Genomic DNA, 22,708 nt, shown 5'->3' with positions numbered 1-22,708 from the left:
GCTTTAACACTAAACATGAAGGTTGTCTCTATTAAGTGGTATTGTAATTGCTATATACCTGTTTATCTGTTTCCTAGGAAATTTCAGTGGACATGGATTTTGTTACATCACAAAATAAACAAACCGAAGTGAAACCGTTTCCATTTGGACCGTATCATAGTCCTCTTCTAGTATTTAAATCGTACAGGTATGAAGACTGTAGGCTGCTTTTACATTGTATTGCATATTGTTCCCTGCAACTAGATTGTTTGGTATAACCAAATTAAAAAATAATAGTTAAGCATTTGAAGACAGGATTTTTATGTCCAATATGAAGCAATTTAAAATCCAGGAAAAAGTGAACAGAAGCATATTCCAGTTACGTAGTCTTTAAACCTGGCTAGGATTTACCTTGTCTGAGTCGAAATTGAGCCAATCACCTGTCTTTGGATGCCTGCTTAGTGGAAAGAGGCATGCCCACGGTGATTCATCTTGACTTAAAGTAGGGACCTGCAAGCGTAATCAGTTTGACACATCTGTCTTTGGACTAAAGAGAGCTTTGTTCCTAGACATTAAATTTTAGAAAACAAAAGTCTGGAATTTAAACTGGAGCAGTTGAATCCTACCATGTGCTTCAGGTTTTTTATTTCTATACTCTTAAGTAGCAAAAGGTGGAGGATGCTATCTTTACAGGAGTATTCATTTTAACTTCTCTTAGGTTATGGCTTCAATTCCTTAAGGAGATAGAGATCCCAAAATTGACATTGTCAAACTTTAGCTAAAGATTTAAAAGAAGCATTAGTCTGCTCAGGTCAGACTGTTTTTTGTTTGTTTACACATTTTAAAACCTGGTGTGGATTTCTCTCACTGTTTTTCCACATTAATCTTCAATGGTTCTCTTTATACTTCTGTTTGATCTTATGTGACAAGAGCATGAGTGCAGTTTTTCTAGAAATAAACTGAAATTCAATTTCAGTTTTCTTTCCCTACTGGGTCATTACTACGCTTTCTGTTTTTATATCAGTGAAGTTCTGCACCTAAGAGAGAAGAGAATGCTAGAACAGAATGTGTTTAGATTGAGAAGCACTGTTTTGTTACCTCCCCCTCTCATTGTTTTCACCTTCCTCTTCACTCGTAGGAAATAATGAGATTTCACACATAAAAAGTGATTATTTCTTTGAATGTTTTGTTCTGTAAAACTGATGTCTTACCTTGTACACTTTGTAACAATAATTCACTGTTTCATTTTAGGTTTAGTCCGTATTTCCGAACCAAGGAAAAACTGTACCTCAGTTCAGTAACGTATAGCAATATGATTGAGCCAAAACAGTGTTTCTGCCGTTTTGATTTAACAGGCACATGTAATGATGATGACTGTCAGTGGTGAGTTCTTTTTTAATTTTGTTCGTTTGAACTAAACATCTCTTCTAGATGTCTAACTCAGACCAAAATAGGCTTTTTTTTCATTTCTTAAAAAGGTCTGGATTTATGACCCTATACACAAGTTCTAGAAAAGAAAGTTACTTTTAATACCCTGTTGCTGATACTTGGTTGCAGGAAAAAACCCTTTCATCTAAGCCATGAAGAAATGAGGCTCTTTGGATGTAAATTTAGAAAAGCTGTATAGATGGTTAGAGTATGTTTTACCTTTTGGCTGATTTGTAATTCAAATGGGACTCCTCTTGCTTTATAACTTCAGCATAACTTCAGAACATCATGGAACTTCAGGTAGTGGTTGATACTGTTAAGCACACTAGAGATGTATCATGTTGCTAACCGAAATAAAGCGTGTACCAAATATTATGCGATTATGTAAAAAAACCCAAAAGCATATTGTAGTAGTTGAATTCTAGTTTTCTGAGAAAATACTGGCTAAATTTGTTTCTTTGAAGCCTGGTGTTAAATTATACTACAAATAGTTTGTTAAACAATGTTGCACAGTATATTTAAAAAGTTGGTACAAGAGCAAATGGATATGAATTAGTCAGGAATAAACTCAATTTGGAAACTTCTAGCTACTGGAAAAATATAATAGGCATGGACTTCAGCTTTTTTTTTGCCCTTTTCAGTGGCAGACAGCTTTTTGAATCTGCTTTTAACTGTTACCATCAAACCATAGTTTGAATCTTCTAAGTACAAAGTGATACCTAATACTTCTAACTATCCTGTTAGAACTGGAAAGTTTTAAATACTGTATTTTTGTGTTAGTGCGAAGTGAGTGTGTAGAGGTTTATATTAAAGAGTAAGGCTATAGTGAAATAATGAAGACTAGGATTAAGTTACGGGTGCAGGCTTAAGTTTAGAGAAGACCCAGACATACTTACCTGAAATTTCAAAGCAGGCTATAGTATTTTCTGTGGGTATTGTTTTCTTTATGCCTCACCCTAGTGTGTACTAAAACCAACTTTCTAATTACAAGACTTATTAAATTGTTGCTGTGATAAATATATTAACTGCTTGTTTGTTTGTTTTAGGCAGCACATGAAAGATTGCACTCTTAGTCGTAAGCAGCTGTTTCAGGATATTCTGTCTTACAACTTAGAACTGATTGGCTGTTCAGAAAAAAGCACCGATGAGGAAATTGGCACTGCCACAGGTTTTTAAGAGTCTTTTGTTCACTTTTTGTATTCAAAGATTCATTTCTGGAGGGAGTAGCTTTCATTAAAAGCTCTGGGTGCAAGGACTTTGATGTAAAGCAATGTGTAAGATACAACTTAAAAAAAAACCCAACCAAACAAAAAAAACCCCAAAACAAACACCAAAAAACCCAACAAACCAATGTTTCTGCAGTTGTCCAGTTCAGTCCTTTGTAGTGGGTAGTTACCTTGGTGTCTTACAGGAAGAAAAAATAATTGATCTGTGGAACATTTCACTTAAAAAAAAAAAAAAAAAAAAAAAAAAAAGTGTTGCTGGGATTCAGGGGATTGGGGAGCAGTGGGCGTGGAATCTTTCCCTGTCTCCTTCCTCAGTTTATGTAACTACTGGACTGGTCTGTTTCAGTGGAGCTGGAATTTTATAACAATGCTGTTGCCATATAGGCAAGTTGCCAAACAGAACTTTCTCAGTTTTTTATTTCTTTGTTCTAGCATGTTAAATTACCATACCTCTGGAAGCAGTCATATTTCATGAATTCAGCATAGGTTATGCTAAACTGCTGTTAAGTTACCTATCAGTTTTCATTTATGTGTTTACCAAAGATACAAATATTCACATTTCAGAAAAATATGTTGAAAAACTTTTTGGTATAAACAGAGACCGAATGTCAGTGGATCAGATGGCTGTTCTTCTGGCCAGCAATGTCAACGAGAGTAAAAGTCACAGTAAGTAACTTGATTAGATTAAATACAATACAAACTTTTAAAATTGTATGAGTCATCATCACCTTACTGATTTCGTAAACCAAGTATATTTTTTTGTTGCTTAGTTTATTTGTCTCGGTATTCTAAATTCCGCTTATTAAAGGCAGGTAAATTAAAGGCAGCAGAGTTTGTTTTGAGGCAATAATATAATTGTTTTGGAGTCCAATTTGAAGAAGTGACTTATGCATTTGAGTGTGATAGATTTTAAATAAGTAGTGTTAGAACTTACATAACTTATACACTTGTGTTGCACTCACAGAATGTTTTTATCTGAAATCTTTATTAGCAAAGATGTTTTAACTTTGAATACAGGAAAGTAAAAGAATTTGCTACTTTGCTTGTTTACAGCACCTCCATTTACAACATGGAAAGATAAAAGGAAATGGAGACCAAAGTACTGGAGAAAACCTCTGTTAGATAGTAGCAGCAGTGAAGAGGAACAGTTCATTGGACCTATTAAATATGGTAATCTGGATGTGTCGCATCCATTAAAAGAGAGTACTGGGGGAAAATACCTACTAACCTCTTCCCAACACCTAATTTTTAAAGTGATTCTTAAGAAAACCAATGCTTTTAATAGCTCCCTTGACTTCATGTTTCCTGCACGCAAACTTAATCTTGCATACATTTTTGTGTAAAGTTTGACCTGAATTTTTAGATTATTTTTTTTCCCTTAAATACAAATGTGTGACGAAGTTAAGGTGGAATTTCTACGTACCTGTTCTTTAAAGAAACATAAGGAACTATTTCCCTTAAGTGTTTGGTTTGCCCATAGACCATTGGGGTTTTTTTTAATTTTTGCTTTTTTCCCCTCCCAGAACTATAAGTAGTCCTTCATGTGTTTGGTCATCTTAAATTTGTACAGTTAGTATTTGGTGTTGAGGTCAGGAGTTAAAAAAAGCTGCTGTTAAATGGCATTTGATACTTGAAAGCTTGCTAGAGTGTCAGCAACCTGGCAGTTTCACATACGACTCATGCAAGTGGGAGCTCTAGGATTTGTTAGCAAATCCTGTAAAAAGGATTTCTAGAGACTCAGAATTGAGATAATTAGGTAGCATTAGGAAATAGACACATCTGACAAAGAAATTTAACTGCCTTAATTGGTGTCTGTTAATCAAAGCAGCCTTTTACTGCTATTTCTTTTTTGCTTTTGCATTTGAAATATAACCAGTTTTCTACAGATTACACATTTCTAAGTTTTAGAGGATGTTGAAGTAACTATATTTTGCTCTGGTCAATGGCTATACATAAAACATGAACTCGCACAAGATGTTGCATTTTAATCTTGCAGGTCACTTCTCGTTTGAAAAGACACACTGTTTTAATTTTTTTTATTTGCAGCCCATCCCACAGAACATAAAAAAAGAGTTCCAGCTCTTGATGCCGTGGTGACTCCAGATGATGTCCGGTATTTTACAAGTGAGACTGATGACATTTCCAACTTGGAGGCAAGTGTCCAAGAAAACCCCTGTGATGTACAGCTTTGGATTAAACTCGCATACAAATACTTGAATCAAAATGAAGGGTGAGTCTCATACATTTTACATCTACATTTTTGATTTTGTGCTTTTGTGCTGCTGTAATCCAAGTTTCCTTTCAGATGTTGAGGAACTTTCTTCAACAATGCCACAAATAATTATTACTTAAAAGCAGATTAAAAAAATAGATTAGACTTCCTACTGTATGCAGTACAGTATATGAATAATACATTACACTGACAGTTTATCTTTGGGTAGGTTCTGATTCCGAACGGAAGCTGATGGAAATTAGTATGGGAGAAATAATTGTGTTTTGAGAAGTGCACAACCTAATGCATTCCCAAGATTACAGCAGAATGTTTTACTCCCAATGATAAAGTAGTGGACCAATAAACTCAAATCAGTTTCTCTTCTACAAAGTAGATGATTGGAGTAATGTTTGAAACTACTTTCATCAGAAAGCTTTCTTATAAGAAGAGTTCTGCTGTATGGTTTTATCCCTGTAGAAATGGTCCAGTTGAGCACTCAAGTTTTTTATTTTGTACCTTTTTAACTTTTGGATTTCTAAGTTTCTCTAGTTTCTGTTCCTCTAAATTATTCTGCAGGGTACTGTGTTTTTACTGGCAATCAGATAATTTTGGTAGGAATTCTGTCATTACGGTTTCATTCTAGAGATTGACTTAGATTTTAATAGTGAGGTACTGGCTTGAGCAGCTGCTGCAGCAGGGAGGAAAGGGAATGGAGAGGAGCAGCTCTCTTTCAAAAGCCTTGTGTAAACTGTGGATAATGGAAAATGTAGGAAAAGATCAATTTAGGTATATCAATAGCTGCCTGAACACTAGAAGCGATATAACTGATAAGGCCAGTACTCAAAGAAAATACTACCAGCAAGTGGCAGGGCAAGAAGAGCACACTTTCTAAACATAAGTGTATTCAGAAAAAGACCAAGAAAAAAAGGGAGAAAACCTAATGGAAGACAATGCATCCTTTTCTTAAAAACACCCCCATCTCCGCCCCCACTTTAATACTCTGAAGAAATTGGTTTAGTAGGTGGCAGTGGTGATAGAGGGGTTTGGGGAGTCTTCAGACTTATACATGGCTAACTGTGTTAGTTTTATTTTGGGACATGTGTTTTTCCTCTCATGAATGTCTATGCAAAGTAATTTCTAAAGATGTTTTCAGAATAAATGTGATCTTGGAAGCTTTCCTTGGCTTTATGGAAGTTTGTTTATGAATTAAAGCTCAACTTTGTGGTTTGCAATATAGTCAGTTATTTGAACTCATCTTGTATTACTTTTGCTGATATCATCTCATGATAGTTGTCTCAAAAAGTGGTCTCCTTTTTTACACTTTAGAGGCAGAGGAAACCTGCATGACATGCACAGAAACCTGAAATAAAGGCTTATATTTGACTGTAGAAAGTAAATTAAATATGTAGTAAAAACATTCTAACTTTACAAAGCCTTTGAAATTTCTACTTAAGTTTTTAAGTCTGTATCATGTAAATGTCTTTATATGATTGCAGCTTGAGACCTCTGCTTACAGATGAATCTTACCCATTTTCAGTTAAATTTGGACTTTTATTTGAATTGGCACTCTTTTCCTGGAAACCTTATTTTTCTATGTGCTATGATAATTGCACATAATAACCTTTGAAGGATGAAAACTTACTGAAACTTTGATACTTTCATAGTAAAGCACATCTTTAAAAAAAAAAAAAGACTGAGTGTGTGTCACTTCCATTCTAATTATAAGCATCCATTTTCATATTTGATATTGTGTAAGTCATAAAACTGCCAAAGTTGATTGTGTGTTTTTAATTTTTTAACTGTTACAGCTCATCATCTGAGTGTTTAGATTCTACTTTAAATGTTTTGGCTCGAGCCCTTGAGAACAATAAAGAAAATCCTGAAATTTGGTGTCACTACCTCAGACTCTTCTCAAAAAGAGGAACCAAGGAGGAGATACAGGAAATGTGTGAAACAGCAGTGGAATATGCTCCCTGTTATCAAATCTGGTGGACAGTAAGTATAAAAAAGTATATGCTGAAATGTTCGTGTAAGTGTGCATTTTCTACTTAAAATCAAGATGTTACGTTTCTTATTTTTTCAGTGCTTAAGCTTGCAAAATTTAACTTTCACTATTTATTCTTTAATATTTAAACTCTATCTGAGGTTTAATGTGAAAATTCGGTGTGAGAGAGGGAAGTATGGTTCATAAGGTGGTGAAAGACATTATCTGAAGTTTGTATCATGTGATTGTAAACTTTAACCTAGAAGCTTATTCTAGGTTAAATATATTTTTAAATTTAAATATATATTTGAAATATATATTTAAATTTAAATATATTTAAATTATATTATTATACTAATACTAAGTAGTATTCTGATGATGATTATTATTATTAATATGAATTATTTCTCTCTAGTTTTTGAATTTGGAGAATTCCTTTGATGGAAAAGACTACATATGTGGGAGGATGCTGCAGTTCCTAATGGAAGTGACAGGGGGAGAAGAAAACCCAAATCTTGTGTCCTTTCAGCTGCTGGAGACTCTCCTGTACAGGGTTCACTTAAACCTGTTTACAGGAAGACATCAGAATGCTCTTGTTCTGCTGCAGGTAACTGGAAGGTTACCACCCCAGTAACTGTCTTCATACCTTCACCTTTCTAATGTCTGTGACTCTGATAGTGTCAACTTTAGAAGAACTGTTCCTTCATTTATTTGCTGAAGGAGTTCTCCTAGAGACTTCTGGTTTGAGATATATCCAAATTTTACAATGGCATCATACCTTTGGGAGTTTTGTTCCGTATTTTGCTTTGCTTGTGTAGCTAATAGCCTAGACCACTACATCTGAAAATAATTCCCAGGGAATTGCTTTACGACTTGATTTCTGGTAAGCCATAGAACACTTTTCTGCAGTGAAGGGCCTGTGAGTAATCTATTGCCTTAAGTACGCAAGTGTTTGTTGCTACAGAAATTATCAAACCAGTAGTTCTTGGGAAAGAATGTAGTATGATGTAATCTAACAGTATTGCCCGAAATTTGGACACTGTTAAATCAGACTTTATTGATCCTATGAACTCTGAAGTCATGGAGTTATCTCAGGCTTTTACTGTGACTGTAGAAAGAATTTAGGTCACTGTTTACTGTTCTATAGCGAATAGAAGAGGTGGATGAAGGTGAGAAATGGGAGTGCTGACATCAGCTCCTGCTAAAAGCGGGAACTGCTGTAGTTTCAGTTGCAAGTTTATTCATTCCTACCAGCAGGTGGCACCTGTTGCTTGCTACACCCTAAAACATTTTTCTCAGTTGTGTGGTTTCAGGTTGTAATGCTTTTTTCTAGCTCCAGCTTAAATAGAAAAGTGTAATGCTGTGTTGACTTCCTCCAAAAGGTATTCTAAACACAGCAGTACTGATAAATGTAACTCTGAATGAACAAAAAGAGAGAGGGAGAAAAAAATCCTCAGTTTGTGTCGAATTGACATGGAAATCCAGTGTATATGGAGGAATAACATAGGTTAGTTTCCCTTACTGTTCCCCAAAGCATCATCACCAAACCAAACATTTTTTGTTGTTTTTTATATTCATCTGAAATGTGTAGTCGAAAAGAATGTTTTGGGGAGAGATTATTTAACCATATTTAAGAGAAGATAATTTCCAAGTAAATGCTACTTCATAGTAAGTAGCAACGTGTCTCTTTGAAAACCTGAAAGCATATTTTCTGAAGTAAATATTTTGGTGGGTGAATAAGTGAAATGTTTTTGAAACTTCAGTTTTTGCCTTTTACCAGACAAATATCCTGCTGAATTTTGTTTCAATTTGCAAATACTTTTATTCCCTTGAAAATACCTTCTTGGATTGTACTGCATTTATCGAGAAAAATGTTGGCACAACACTAGCCATGAGATTCTGTTCTGTGTTTTTAAAAAAAAATTTTGTTGAATTGTATGCTTTAATGATTTTATTTAGGATCTGTCAATTTAACTGGGCTATTCTAGTTTTGCATATGACTAGTAAGAAAAAGCCGTATCCTTGTTCTCAGTAATGTTTCCAACACTTTTTTTTTAAACAATGTCTAGAGATGGTGGTGTTTTCAATAGACTTGGATAGCTGTAACTTAGTTAGCTATATAACTAGAACTTCATAAAAAACCAACAAACAAAAACCCCCAAACCACAAAACCCAGTAGGATATACCAAGCTGAATCCAACTTGTAGATGAGTTGTCTCTAGAGCTAATGCATTATTTCTGTGCAACTGGAAGTAATTGTCCAAGAATTAAGCAGAAAAATGGAACACGTATTGGGCAATGCATGTTTTCAAAGTCTATTCACTTTCCAAAGTAGCAATCCTCTACAGTTTGTCTAAACCTGTTACTAGAAATTATGCATACGATTCAAATACAGTCACACATTCACATAAGCCAAATAGAATCATGATTTACTTAAAGAATGAGTTCCTGTCTCTTCTATGGAAAACATTTGTGAATATTAAAACTTACTGTTTCCTTTTCTCATTCTTAGATCTTTAACGATTTTATGGTTGAAATCCAATGTATTTCTTTTAACCTTTACAGAATGCTTTAAAATCAGCAAATGAAAAGGTAATATCAGAACGCCTTACTGTAAGTGACCGTTGCTTGGCTTGGCTGGCTTACATACATCTAATGGAATTCGGCATTCTCCCAGTCAAGTTCTATGATCCAGCTAATGCCAGTCCTTCAAGGATCATGAGCAAAGAGCCATTTTTAATACCATGGCAAACAGTTGAAGATGTGAAGACCGATCCTGATACGCTGTTAGCTATGTTTGAAGGTAAGATTAAGGAGGTAAACTACTTAATACATTGCTCACTTCTTGTAAATCAAGAAATACTATCCAACTTCAAGGCAGTGCAATATTGCTGATAACTATGTTAAATCATTGGGATTAATTCAGTGAATATTTCAGCTTGATTTGAACTGAGCAATGAGGAGAGTCCATTTTCTCAGGTACTTAACACACACACTGAGTTTTTAATCTATGGTTCAAAGCCGTAGCTTTTTCTCTGAACTGTGATATTCTATCCAGATAAAGACCAGTGGCTTGTGACAGTATGACACTGCTAGTTTTCTTGGGTTTATGCAAGCATAAAGCCAAGCCTCTGCTGTTCTCTCTTACTCTCCCTCCCCTCAATGGGATGTGTGTATTGGAAAGATACTTTCTTGGAAGATTGGTGTGTTTCCTTAGAGGCAGAGCAATACATATTCTTGAATACATGTCTTCATTCAAAGTTTAATTAAACTGAATATTTTTTTTTAAAAGATGTAAAATGAAGATAGTAGAGGAGGTAGAATTTTTGACTTGTGGTGCTGCCGGAGGTAGACTTTATAATAGCATTGTATAAATGTCAGTACTTGGCGTGTTAGCCAGCAGGAATATTGAATTGTCACTGAGAATATATCTTAGCTGCAAATGGTAATGCAGTATGGAAATATTCAAGGACAGATGGAGTAGCCCAGCTGTGGGGGTGAAGGCAGTCTAGCCATGATAATGGGGTGTTCATGATTGGGTAACTTTTTATTGAGAAGAAAAATAACATCAGCTTTTGTTTCAGTAGCTTTCAGCAGCTATGCTGGAAATCCTGGCCTGTAGTTTTAAATATAGTGATACGCTGCTATCGCTAATGTAGCTTTAACACTTCATTGGTAGGATGTTTCCTGTTTTTTAAATGAATGAGGGATATATCTTCTGAAAGACTGTTGTCTTTGCTCTGTGGTGATGTGTTAAGAAAGCTTTTCCAAAGGCAATTGTCTTCCTTTTTTTAATAATTTGCGAAAGCAGCACTCTCAGAAGTATCTTTCCACGCTTAGGTATTTTCATTATGTTAAATGAGATGTTTTATTATGTTAAGGCTTCAAATAACTTTGACATTGCTTTAGGTCTAAAAGTTTTATTTTATACTTTTGTTTTGAAGATGCGGTCAAAACATGTACTGATGAAAGCCTTGAGGCTGACAAACAAATAGCTATCTGCTTTCCTCTCTACAGAAACATGATAGCTTTGCAGAAACTTCTTGAAAGGTAAGTTGTTTCAAGACATTGGAGTACTCAACTCTGCTTTTTTGAAAACTTACCTTCACTTTTCTTTAAGGTGGGAGTCTGCTGCAGAACTTTGTAGATCTTTATTGGAGCTCTGCCCTAACAACTGTCAGCTCTTGGAGAGTTTGGCCACCTTGTATTTGCAGATGGAGCAGAGTGACAATGCTTACAAAGTGTGGATTGGAGCCTTTGAGAAGAATCCTCAGAATGCAGAAATTTTTTATCGGTTGTGTAAATTCCTTGTTTCACAGGTAATCCTCCACTCAAACTCATTTTGTTGGTCTGCTGGCTTTATAAAGTTTGGGGTTTGTGTGTTGTTTCAAACACTTATCAAATAGATTAATCTTAATGATATTTTTGTAATGTCTATTTCTCCTTCATAGATAGGAAAAACAGAGTTGGCAATATTAGTGACATGATTAAAGATAATCAGGAATTATATAAAATCAAAAATCTATAGTTTTGTTCTAATCCAGTGTTAATATCCTTATGCAAGAATAGATGTTAGCAGTAAACTCTGTAATATGTTTTCAGCTTTTTCCTGCTACCTGCAGATCAACCCAGTTAGACTTCATTCTTCAGAGAGTGAAGACTATGGAGCATTGCAGAGAGATAGACACACAACTTTATTTATTGTGCTTGAATTGTTCTTGTCACTTTCAGGTTGATGTCTGATTTTAATTTTTTTTTTGTTTTAAAAAAATAAAACCCCAAAACAGGGAAGGTCAAGCAGTATTCTTCCATTGTTACAAGATTTTGTGGCAGCTTTCTTTGAGAATATGTGCCGACAGCACGGTCCCATGGATCTCTTAAGGTACACTTAGAATATTTTTTTTCTATTTAAATTTTGGTAATGTTGGCATTTTCTTGAAAAACAAGACAATCTAGAACTTTTAAACTATTTTTGGCTTGGTATGTTTTGCTAAAACTTCAGTGAATTATGATTTGGTAGTTTATAAGGTTTATACTTGTTGTTTGTGCATATACACTAAATTGTAAAACCACAAGCATTTAAGGATGAAACAGCCAGCAAGTTTAATGTGTGGATTTGGGGAATGGAGATCAGTCATAAGTATGCCAAAGTTGGCTCTGTATTTTAGTTGTGTTTTTCAAAGCTAGGAGCCTAAAATTGCATACCTAAAATACTCTATTTAGACACTTGCTAAAGTCCTCAGTCCAGAGGTCCAGCATGCTATTAATTGGCCGATTATTATTGCTAAAAAGGCACCGGTTCCTATCTAGCCTGCTGATTTTCCATTCAAATTTTAGCACCTGATTGAGAGACTTACTGAAGTTCTGAAGTGCAAGTTCACTGTAGTCAAAATAGATCCCTCTGAGGGGATCTTCAAAGGAAGACCTTCTGTGCTAAGCTTATGTAGATAAGGCTTTGAAATGTTTTTATCTCCAAGTTAAGTGTTAGATTTTATTCCTGCTTACATTTGTTTACATTAAATTTAGTGCTGGCAATGTGGCTTAGCTGACTGTAGGTAGATGATTGTACCTTACCTGATGTATTTTATGGGGTGGAGGGTAGAGTGTCTGAGATGTAAAGGAGCATTGAACTTTGTACATCATGAGGGAGTAAATGCTTTCTATGTAACTATTTCTGTATTTCTTTGTAATGCTTTCTGTATAAATTGTATTTGGAGTTAAACTATAATCTAGGAAAAGTGCATCTTTTTTAATAGTTCCCATGAATTGGATTTTGGAACTAGAAGTTACATCCACATAGGGCTCTTTCACGTAGAGGATATTCTCATTTACTACTACTTTTATCTCTTGTAGATATCTCTTGAATTTTCCAATGCCAATTGAATTTACGTCACCCCTCTATAAAGAACATCTGACAGATGATGTTGTAAACCAGCAAATCCCATATCTGTGGCAGATCTACTGGTGAGACTTTATAAAGTATTTCTGAGAAACAGCTATTGTGTCTTGAGTAAATTGCATTTTCAGAAGCAGAACATTGATTATTTGCCTGAGGTTATATCACTTTGGGTTCTTTCAATAAATGATCTGCCAGTCCTTAGAGAACCTACCTGCCTGCTGCACAACAGAGACAATTTTATGGAACTGTGAATTGCATGTCAACTTAAATGCTCCACTTAAGAAATCTTTCAGAAATTCTGCCCTATGGGAGCAGTAACAGGTGTGTTCATTCACAAAAAGTTTTTTTGCTTTACTTCTGTTTTATGTTGCTACTGTTAGTAGTAGTGGTAGTGTTCTTCATTCTTCTGGCTTTCAGTTATCTCCCTTTTTTAACAATTGTTTCCCCACTCTGTTTAACTTTGTTTAGCCCCTGTCTCTCCACCTTCCTTGACTCACTGTTTCAGCTGTTTATGGAGCTGCTATCAACAGGCTATCAAAGTTGTAACTAGCCGCAGATGCCCCTCTGTAGCAAAGTAATACAGCCAAGTGACCTTTTCCTCTGCAAGAGTTGGCAAAGGTGACAGATCTTTGTCATGTATACACAATCTTTTTGTTGTTTTCTTCCACTATTCCTTTTGATAGCAGCAATATCCAGGATCGGCAAGCACCAGAATATTAGATGTCTATACTAGTGTAACTGTGGTTACTGAGATCTTGACTTAGGCTGGTTAAGAAGTTTACCATTTCATGGTCTGGATTTCTCAGTCTTCAAGTAGCTATTTGGCTTTTCAGATAAGTAAAGGGGCAAAGATGATAATGCTTGACATACTGATTGAGAACTCCTCAGAACTCCTTCAACACTATTGCTTATAGTTTATAATTGGTGGACAACTTATAAACAGGTAAAATGTATAGTTTTCAAGAACACCTTTATATCAGGTTTAGATTAAGTTATCTTAATGTTTTCTTTTGTTATTGTCCATTAGTACTAATTTAAAGAAATTGTTTTTTTAGAAAGTACTTCACAAGTTCAGTTTTAAGTTTTTGGTACTTGCACAGTAGAAACACTGTGAAAAAGACACTTGAGGTTACTGTTTAGTCTAGTCAGTGGGGACCTTAACTTAAGCTCAGATACTTCTGTATTTTAGCACCTGCTTCTGAAAGGAAAATTAGTGCTCTTGAAATAAGTGCCTAAATGACTTTCAGAGCTAATAATTTAGTGTTTCTCTGGTTGCATTTTGCTACAGTAAGTGCCTAGGTATTTTGGCCTATGTATCCGTCTTTCCTTTTTTAAGGTACAGAGGCCAAAATGTATAGAAGTTCACTTTTACCCATTGAAAATAGTCTGAATGAAATCAGCAAAACCTCAAAGCACAATGTTTTACTTGGAAAGATCATTTTGTGTGTGTACACAAGTGCATGTGTGTGCACAAACGTATACACACTTTTTTTAGAAAGAGTAGCAAATTAGTGATAAAGTTTGTAGTTCTCGGGGGAAAGCAGGAGTAGATTCAGGCACTCTGAGTATGTGACCCTAGTCAAGAGGGTTCTGTAGCAAGGTAGCAACATCAGCCCTATCTTAGTTTTGCATTTCTGTAGTCTTTCTCTTCGTGAGTGTGGATTTGCTTTTGTGGTTTTTTTTCCCCTCTTATGACTTACTGAAAGTCTTACCTTTTTTCACTGTTACTTTACACTTTGAAAATAAGGATTTTTTGCTGACTCTTAGTAAAAAAAAAAAAAGTGTTTACATCTGTCTTCAGTGAGGTCCTATACATTGGTTTGACCATATGTTTCTTTGAGGGGCTGTGGAACAAAGTTGAGGGGATTTTTGACTATTGTCAGGTGTTTTTTCTACCATATTTCTACCCCACATCCCAAGTAGCATTTGTTTCAGAACACTATTTTTGCTGCCACAGTTTGTTACCATTTCTCAAGTGGTTTTAATCTGACTTTGAAATTTATTGTTCTGGAGCTTTCTGAACAGAAGCTTAAGACTTGTCTCCATTCTGTAGCAGTCAGAGCATCCCTGTTATAAGAATTAGTAAAATGGTACTCTACAAGAGCAGAATACAACTCGTAATATTTCACGTCTATTTAAGAGTTGCATTTTAAACTGCATGGTTTCTGTATTATCTGCAGTTGCGACTTACCTATTTTAATAAGTTGACTAGTAAATTAGTCCATAATGCCACTAAACTGAAAACACTGTTTTTTCTTTCATCTCAGAATGGGAAGTTCTTCACTGTTTCTTACTCTTAATATGTATGAACATGCATTGTTTATGACATACAACACTTTTTAACTTTTCATATAAACAGTTTGTGCCAGTCTCTTCATGCGAGTGTTGGCGAAGCACTGGATGCTTATGAAGCAGCTCTGGGGGCAGTGATGCAGCAAGAAACTGTGCAGAACATCTGGCTGGAGTAAGTTCTTAAGGAAGGAAAGTAATTTAATCTCAGAACTATTAAGTGAAGGCTACCAGAACCATCTTTTTTTTTTTTTCTTCCAGTTACCTTGTTTTTATCAATAGCAAAGTTGTTGGATCCAACAACAAAGTTCAAGAATTCAAGCTTTTTACTGACCTAGTGAACAGATGTCTGGTTACAGTCCCTACGCGATACCCAATTCCTTTTAGTACTGCTGACTATTGGACCAATTATGAGTTTCATAATAAGGTAAAAATGTGACTGTGGACAGTTTTAATTAGACTGATGACCTTTTAGCAGGTACCTGTAATTTACTTGTTCAAATACAGCACCAGTAGTATATGAATACTGAGAGCTAGGAATTAGTAGAAAAAGAAACAAGTATCTGAGTAGTGTTCTGAGTAGAAGGCTATCTAGCAATGACCTTTTGAATAAAGGGTGTGTAAGGCAAAGAGAAACTTTATTATGGCATGCTTTAGTAGTGTGAATTCAGCTCTTAATGACAAACTATTCTTTCCTACAGAAAAGAGAAAATGTGTAAGGGAGGGAAGAGATGGTTGAGCAAGAGGGGTCTGCAGAGCTGTAACACTGGCAGATGGAAGCAGTATTTAAGCTGTCAGTTTTGATCAGAGAAATTACAGTGCTTGAGAAACAGAAGTAGTAAAGTAGAAGTAGGAGTAAAAACAAGATGAGCACTTAGGCAGAATAAAGCTTGTAGAAATCCTGGGTCCCATTTTGCTAACATCCAGTGCATTTCTCTTTTCTCACTAAGTGCAGGGTAGAAGGACTAAAATATGTGGTGTTAGCAACTTGACACTAACTTTTTAATGGACAAATTCATTTCTGTACCCTTGAGGGATGAGGTTTGTAGCTGATAAGGTTTGTAGGTGGTAACTCACTTTAGTCATAATGTTCATAGTTTGTCGTTCCGTTATTCTTAGCAAAATTAGACAGCTATAAAGTGGATTAATGTTTATAATTCAAACTCTACAGGTAATTCTGTTTTATTTGAGCTGCATTCCAAAATCTCAACATTCCAAAACCTTGGAACGGTTTTGTTCTACCATGCCTGCTAATCCTGGACTTGCACTGAGGTACGTAAAAATACGTGTAATCAAGACAAACAGCTGGTTAACATAACTACTGTTTTTTGTGTAAGGCATGCATGATTTGCTTTCTACTACAAAAGTAAAACTCTTCTCTATTATGCGTGTTGCTTGAGACATATTGTGCCTCCTGACATCATCTCAGTCTTTCTTGTATTTGCCAGGATTCTCTTCTATCTACAGAAAGGTTACAATTATACAGGAAATAAGTCTGCATTGTACATGATGAGTACAAATGGTCCAAACTTCAAGCGTGTAGAGAAATGTCAGATATATATACGAAAATCTTGTTGTTACTTAATGATCTATTAAAAGTATAGTTCCAGCATAGAACAAATAAAAATGGATACACCAGTGTATAATAGTGCTACTTTAAGGTGTAAATTGACATTTATTTAGCAAAGATAAGATTTTTTTTTTTTTTTAAGAAAGGTTTATGGGAAACAGTTAATGTAAGCATTGCACTGATTCTTTCTTGGACAGTATTTCAAAATGTACTCTTTCAGGATTAGAGAGTCCATGTTTTACTGTATTCAGCTGCAGTGAACTTACGAACATTCGACTGAATAATTTTGAAAAGTCCCCAAACATTTACTGTTCATCATCAACAGTGACCCCAAAGTATTCAAAGCAAGACTTGAAAAAAGTGTGTGGTTGGGGGTGTGGGGAGAGTATGACACACCTGCCTCTGGCACATGAAGTTGGCTGCATTTTAAACCAAGTTGCGATTCTGTCTAGATGGAACTTGCAGTTTCCTTAGGCAATGTTGATACTACATGAAATAGGTGAGCAGAACTGACTGAACAGTATCTCCTAGCCCCGTGACTATAAAACTGATTAGCCTTCTTTCAAATATACAGTTACCTTGTGCATGCTAATAAATGGATCTTGTAATGTGTCAAGATCATATTTTCTCTCTGATTTCACACTTACACTTTCAGAGAATAATTATCTTTTTTGTTTTGTTCTGAGAGCATGTTCAGTCAATATTGTGTATAGTGGCTTGGGGTTTTTTCCTACTTGCAACTCTTGGCTCATACAATATAACTTGTGTAATGTGTTTGTATCTTCAGATTGCTTTTCTGTTCCCAGTGATTAGAGCAGTGTTCCTTTCTCATGAATGCCTTTTACAGACTGCTGCTGCGATACTGGGAGGAGAGCAATGTTCAAATTCTGAAACTGCAAGCCAAGATGTTTACATATAATATCCCAACATGCCTGGCCATCTGGAAAATGTAATGCAACAGTCATACATCTGTTTTCATAGATATTGCTTTTGTTTATAAGGTTTACATCACAAAGGTAAATCTGAAACATCCTTCCAGTTGGGCTTGTGCTGGAAGTCTCTCTTTCATTAGCTTATTATTTAAACAGTAACTGTTTGTTACAACAGACAGAGGTACTGTCACCTCTTTAAAATGAGAAGTGGAATTTCCCTCTTGGGAAAACCGATGTGAATGGATATTATGCAGATAAATATGAATGATGTATTTACAAGTTGCCTTTCTAATCCAACTATTGACTTCTGTCTCCCCCTCTCTACCCTCCCCTTTATATATCACAATAGCAGTAATCTCCATTATCCAGTGATGCTGAACTGATCTTTTTCTTCAGTGTTTGTTCATAATGGGGAACCACTGAAATGTCTTGCTCATGTAAGGTTGTTTTTAAAAAATGGCTATTTTTATCTTTTCACTGTAGATTAACATCATTGGAAGTTAGTCAGTTTCTTCTCAAGGAATTTGTAATTCCATTCCACAGTCAGTATTCTGCCACTAATGGCATTCAAAATCATTCAAGAATAAATATTTTTATATATTTCTTTTCCTCAGAGCCATTGCTGCCGAATGCTTTCTAATGGGACAAAGAGAAGTAAGTCAACATAGCTTACTTAAAATGAGTAATTAAAAAATTCTGTAAAATTCTTCATACCTTGGCTTCATCCAAAGCAATGGTCATCTCTGAAACCCAAGATTTCTAGACAGTTGAAATACTCTATATATAAAACACCGAAGCATGAAGCATTTGCCTCAAGTGTGGAAAATATCTGTGGCAATCAAGGTAGAACAGATTACATCATGAGTACTTGTGCATACTGTTTGTGTGTATCTTGCCCTTACCAGGGGGGCTATATTCTCCCACTTTTTTTTACCTGGAAGAGATTGCTAGCACTTGAAATACAGTAGAGGGAAGGAAGGATTGTTGTGCTGGAAGATGCTAATGACTATCTTAACAAGTAGTTGTAAGGGTGAGTGTGCCAAGCCAATGTATGCAGAGAGTTTGAGTAATTCCCAAACCCATCAAAGACATCAGTTCTTTTTCTCCGAAAATAACAAGTTTACTCATTGGTCCTTGGGGGAGGGCAATATTTTTATCACTCTATATATAAATACAAGAGGTTTTTGGTGCAGCAACTGAGTCGCTTTTCAGTTCAAACAGAATGGATTTTCCTGGTATCGTTGCTGTCACCTTCAAAATAACTCTTCTGCCTGTGGAAAGATGCTGTGTATTGGGGGGATCATGAGGCCCTGGGTTTGTGACTCGCCACTTGCTTGTGGTGTTTCTGAGCTACTTCTGTGCTGTATCTTGTTTTGTGTCATTCTTGTAGTGGCTGATTCTCAGCATCCTTCTTTTCTGTTAGTCTTTCTTTTAAAGCTTTAATAGTGTTTCACCGATTCATAATGGGTAGCATGGCTATTGTTAGACTCACATATGAAATCTTCTCTTTCCTTTTTTACTGTCTCCTAGAATGTTTAAAAAGAACACCCCCCAAGCAGGCAGTTACTCGGTCTGTAAGATCAAATAGCTCAAAGTCAGGAGATATCAAAGGCATGGCTTGCCTATTCAACCTTAATTCTGTCTCCGTGTTGATGGTTTGGTGTAATCTGTAATTAGTCACAGATCCCTGCTTCAGTCATTGTATTAGATGGACTACATTTTAAGGCACTGCCTTAAAATGAGGCTGGTGACTTAAAAGATCCCTGCTTTTTTGTGTTAGAAAGAAAAATGTATTTCAAATGAATCAAAAACAGGGTCCTTAAAGAAAATGAACCAATTAGAATGAAGGCATATGTAAAACATTGTAGCTGGATTACACCCAGAAGAAATGTTGTGACTTTCTTCTGCAACCACCTCACTAACTATACGGTGTGGAGTAAAATCGCTTAAGTAGGCATGCACAGTGCAGTTGGGGTTTTGTGGGTGGGTGTTAGTTTGGGATGTAGTGAGCGCTTACAACTGTTTATACAAATCCGTGACCATTCCAGATAACTGGATTTTCTAGTAAACAAGCAGGATATTGTTTTAAAATTGAATTGTTATTCAGATTCAGGATTTCCTGTTCCTGGAGAACCTGTCACTTACTCCCTTCAGAAGTCATGTAAAGGTTTGCTAAAAATATAAAAATGGGTATGAGTATTTAAAATGCCAACAAATGCCTCCCCTAATGACTCTGATTAAAGTTGGTACTTCAGATACTAGTAGTTGAAGGAGACATGAATAAATACCTTTATTAAACATTTTGGTCCTCTATTTCCAACCATAAAATGGTAAAACCATTTTTCCTTTTCAGAGAGTTGCAAAGACACATACTGATTGTTAAAGCACGAATAGATAGACGCTGAAGGAAAAAAGCCTATGAAACAGTTATTTTCATTGCAGGGTTGGGATGGTATGCAATAAGCAAGACCTTGAGACTACATACTGAGTGGTGAAAGAGAAATATTCAGTAAGCTGCTTCATTCCCTGAGTGTGTTCCATCCTGTGCAATGAATGAGGCAAGAGTCTTGTGAAGAAAAATAGAATGTCCTCATGTAATTAATCATGTGCATACAAGGGTCAGAATTAAGGTCAGACATAAACTTGCCTTTGCTTTTTGTAGCAATTTAATGCTTGACTTCGAAACTTTTTTAAAAACAGATTTTAAAAATTATTGCGAGATGTTTGTGCTTCGAATCACTTCTTTTGAGTGCACAAATTATGCTGACCTTTAATACTTGTTTTTATTTTACAGGTCCATCATTTATATCAGAGAGCCCTTCAGAAGTTACCTCTATGTGCAACACTGTGGAAAGATGTAATGTTTTCTCCTTATGATTCAGTTTGAGGTTTCATATAAATTTTCTGCATATCCCATATCCATAGATGTGGTGATGCTCAAGCTCTGGCTAAATCTTATATCTGCTTCCCCATCTCTTACAGCAACTCTTGTTTGAAGCATCAGGAGGAGGTAAAACTGATAACCTGAGAAAACTAGTTTCCAAGTGCCAAGAGGTTGGAGTCAGCCTAGATGAGCTTTTAAATTTAAACACTTACAGAACAGAAAGCAAGAATCACTGAACGCCTGGGTACGGTCAGCCATAAGTCCTATTAAATGCCAAAATCAGTTGAATGATTCTTCAGGCTGATCCATGCCTAAGATCTATGTAAGGCAGATGAGTATTGCTGAGCATATCAAGTCTCCAGTCTGCTTTCCTTGAACCTGGAAACAATTAACATGACCCTCCTCTGGAAAAATGAACTCCCTGTCTGGCCTTGCTTCTGGGCCCTGCCAGATTCTCATAACGTCATGTACGTAAGTATAGTTAATCAAAATGACAGACATTATTTTTATATGTTTTATTTTCTGTTTTCTTTGTTTTGCTGTTCCTGATTCACTTGACACTCTCGCTGATGCCTGAGAGATCTGTGTTTGGGATTAATTTACTGGGCTGTGTTTACAGTAAAAAGCAAGTAGTCCATTTTGGGTTTTTCCTTTTTTTAAACCTTTTTTGAGACTTTTTCATTACAGGATTTAAAACAAAAGCAGCCGCTCTTAAGGAAAGTGTAACTGCCGTGGCCACAAGTATGCTTCTTGCACTTGAAGGCTCTAAGAGGGTTGCTTACTGCCCTTTTCTGCATTGGACTCACGGCAGAGACTATTAAACTTGAAGATTAAAGAAACTATTGCAAATGCCAGTGCATCAGAACCTAAGAGTGGTCAATTATGTGCAATTTTTGTAAAGAAATTTTAATTTATAATAAAGTTTAACACTTTAAAGAAAGTTAATATTGATCTGTTTTTGTATTGGTACTACCTTGTAGTATTACAGGTGTTTTTACAGAGATATTTTCAATACAAGCTGACCTTTTTAAAAAAAAAAAATCTGTTGTCTTGTTATTTTAATCAAAAGGTAGGCAAATGTGGTTGAGCTGCCTGTTGTGACTGTGGAATAACTACATCTCAATGGGTGTTTTTCCTCCTCATGCCTCAGGCACACAGATGTTTGTCCCATAACTATTCCTGTCAATAATACCACTTCAGTAATGGAAAGTACATTTTATATTTTGTCCTTTTCACCTTTAATGAAATGAGGCCCACTTTCCAGTGTCACTAGAATGTTTCCGTGTACATTGCAGAGATACTGTCAGCCCACTGAACCAGTGACAGGTCACATCAGGTTGGCTTTCCACCTGTTTTTCCATCTGTGCCAAAACATACCAAAAGATGATTGTAGTACCTGTTGCATAGGTGATTTACAAAGATGCCATGAAGATCGTGAACGAGTGGTCTTCACGTTTGAGAATGAGGCTGTGGTTTGTGACGTGTAGCTTCCAGTAACTTTGAAAATCCTTACTCTACTAAGTTACACATAAAGCAGCTCTCCTAAAGGCAGGGGAGGGGGGAAGCGGTGAGAGAAACCAGAAAACTGGTTTTCATGTAGGTGAATGGAGGGTCATTCAGTGCCTTACAACTGCTATATTTAAGCATGAATTATAAAATAACTAAACTTCAAATACGTCCTTCAATGACCAGGTTTTCCTGGAGACTACAAAACCTGTAGCAGAAAAGCTGACTCAAACCCGTTCTTCACTGTAGTAGAGTGGTATCCTGATTTCTTCAAACTTCTGATGTGGTACAGCTCAGAGTGAAAAAGGCGTAGACCATGAAAGTGCAGTATTAAATTCTTTAATTAAACACTTCAAGTATGGTAAACACTGACTTATACATGCTGCTCAAATATCCTTTCAAAATTAGTCTTTAAAACTTTTCTGATAAACAGTTGGTAATTTTCTGTAGCAACACCTAAGCGCCTGCAGTATTTATTCTGGTGTGATACCATTTTAACTATTCTACTTTTAAAAACAGAAAAGCTTAGTGCTGTCAAGGATTGTAGCACTTTTAATGCTGTCTTACGCATTCCCTAGCTTAGGCTTGTCTTATACTTCTCACGGTTTACTTTGTTACCTTTTCTTGCCTTGCTGCACCGTGACTATAAGAAAGGGTCTAGTGTCTCTTTCTTGAGTAAATTTTCATCATGGATTAATCATAGGTACTCTGCCTTAATTTAATGGCTTCTCACATACTTGGAGCTAAAGGGAGGGGGAGTAATTTTTAACGTAAAAACTATGCTGCTACTTGTTCTGTG

The 22,708-nt window shown here is 35.8% G+C and overlaps 1 protein-coding gene across 1 annotated transcript in view; it reads left to right on the top strand.

Annotated features, from left to right (window-relative positions):
* The window catches only part of ZFC3H1 (zinc finger C3H1-type containing), a 42,386-nt gene extending 21,717 nt beyond the window's left edge, over positions 1–20,669 (top strand). The window contains exons 16-35 of the mRNA XM_081999446.1: positions 78–187; positions 1,231–1,362; positions 2,454–2,575; positions 3,198–3,299; positions 3,687–3,803; positions 4,680–4,863; positions 6,654–6,840; positions 7,245–7,436; positions 9,395–9,632; positions 10,774–10,879; positions 10,950–11,148; positions 11,617–11,711; positions 12,683–12,793; positions 15,088–15,192; positions 15,279–15,444; positions 16,189–16,289; positions 17,435–17,536; positions 18,134–18,173; positions 20,314–20,376; positions 20,502–20,669. Of these exons, the coding sequence (XP_081855572.1) occupies positions 78–187; positions 1,231–1,362; positions 2,454–2,575; positions 3,198–3,299; positions 3,687–3,803; positions 4,680–4,863; positions 6,654–6,840; positions 7,245–7,436; positions 9,395–9,632; positions 10,774–10,879; positions 10,950–11,148; positions 11,617–11,711; positions 12,683–12,793; positions 15,088–15,192; positions 15,279–15,444; positions 16,189–16,289; positions 17,435–17,536; positions 18,134–18,173; positions 20,314–20,376; positions 20,502–20,639 (2,610 nt within the window). The 3' untranslated portion in view covers positions 20,640–20,669. The remainder of the gene's footprint in view (positions 1–77; positions 188–1,230; positions 1,363–2,453; positions 2,576–3,197; positions 3,300–3,686; positions 3,804–4,679; positions 4,864–6,653; positions 6,841–7,244; positions 7,437–9,394; positions 9,633–10,773; positions 10,880–10,949; positions 11,149–11,616; positions 11,712–12,682; positions 12,794–15,087; positions 15,193–15,278; positions 15,445–16,188; positions 16,290–17,434; positions 17,537–18,133; positions 18,174–20,313; positions 20,377–20,501) is intronic.
* The last annotated feature ends 2,039 nt before the right edge of the window (positions 20,670–22,708 follow it).

The sequence above is a fragment of the Phaethon aethereus genome (genome assembly GCF_964289735.1).
Source record: "Phaethon aethereus genome assembly, chromosome: 1".
Taxonomy (NCBI): Eukaryota; Metazoa; Chordata; class Aves; order Phaethontiformes; family Phaethontidae; genus Phaethon; species Phaethon aethereus.
This window is presented reverse-complemented; position numbering and strand designations above follow the sequence as displayed.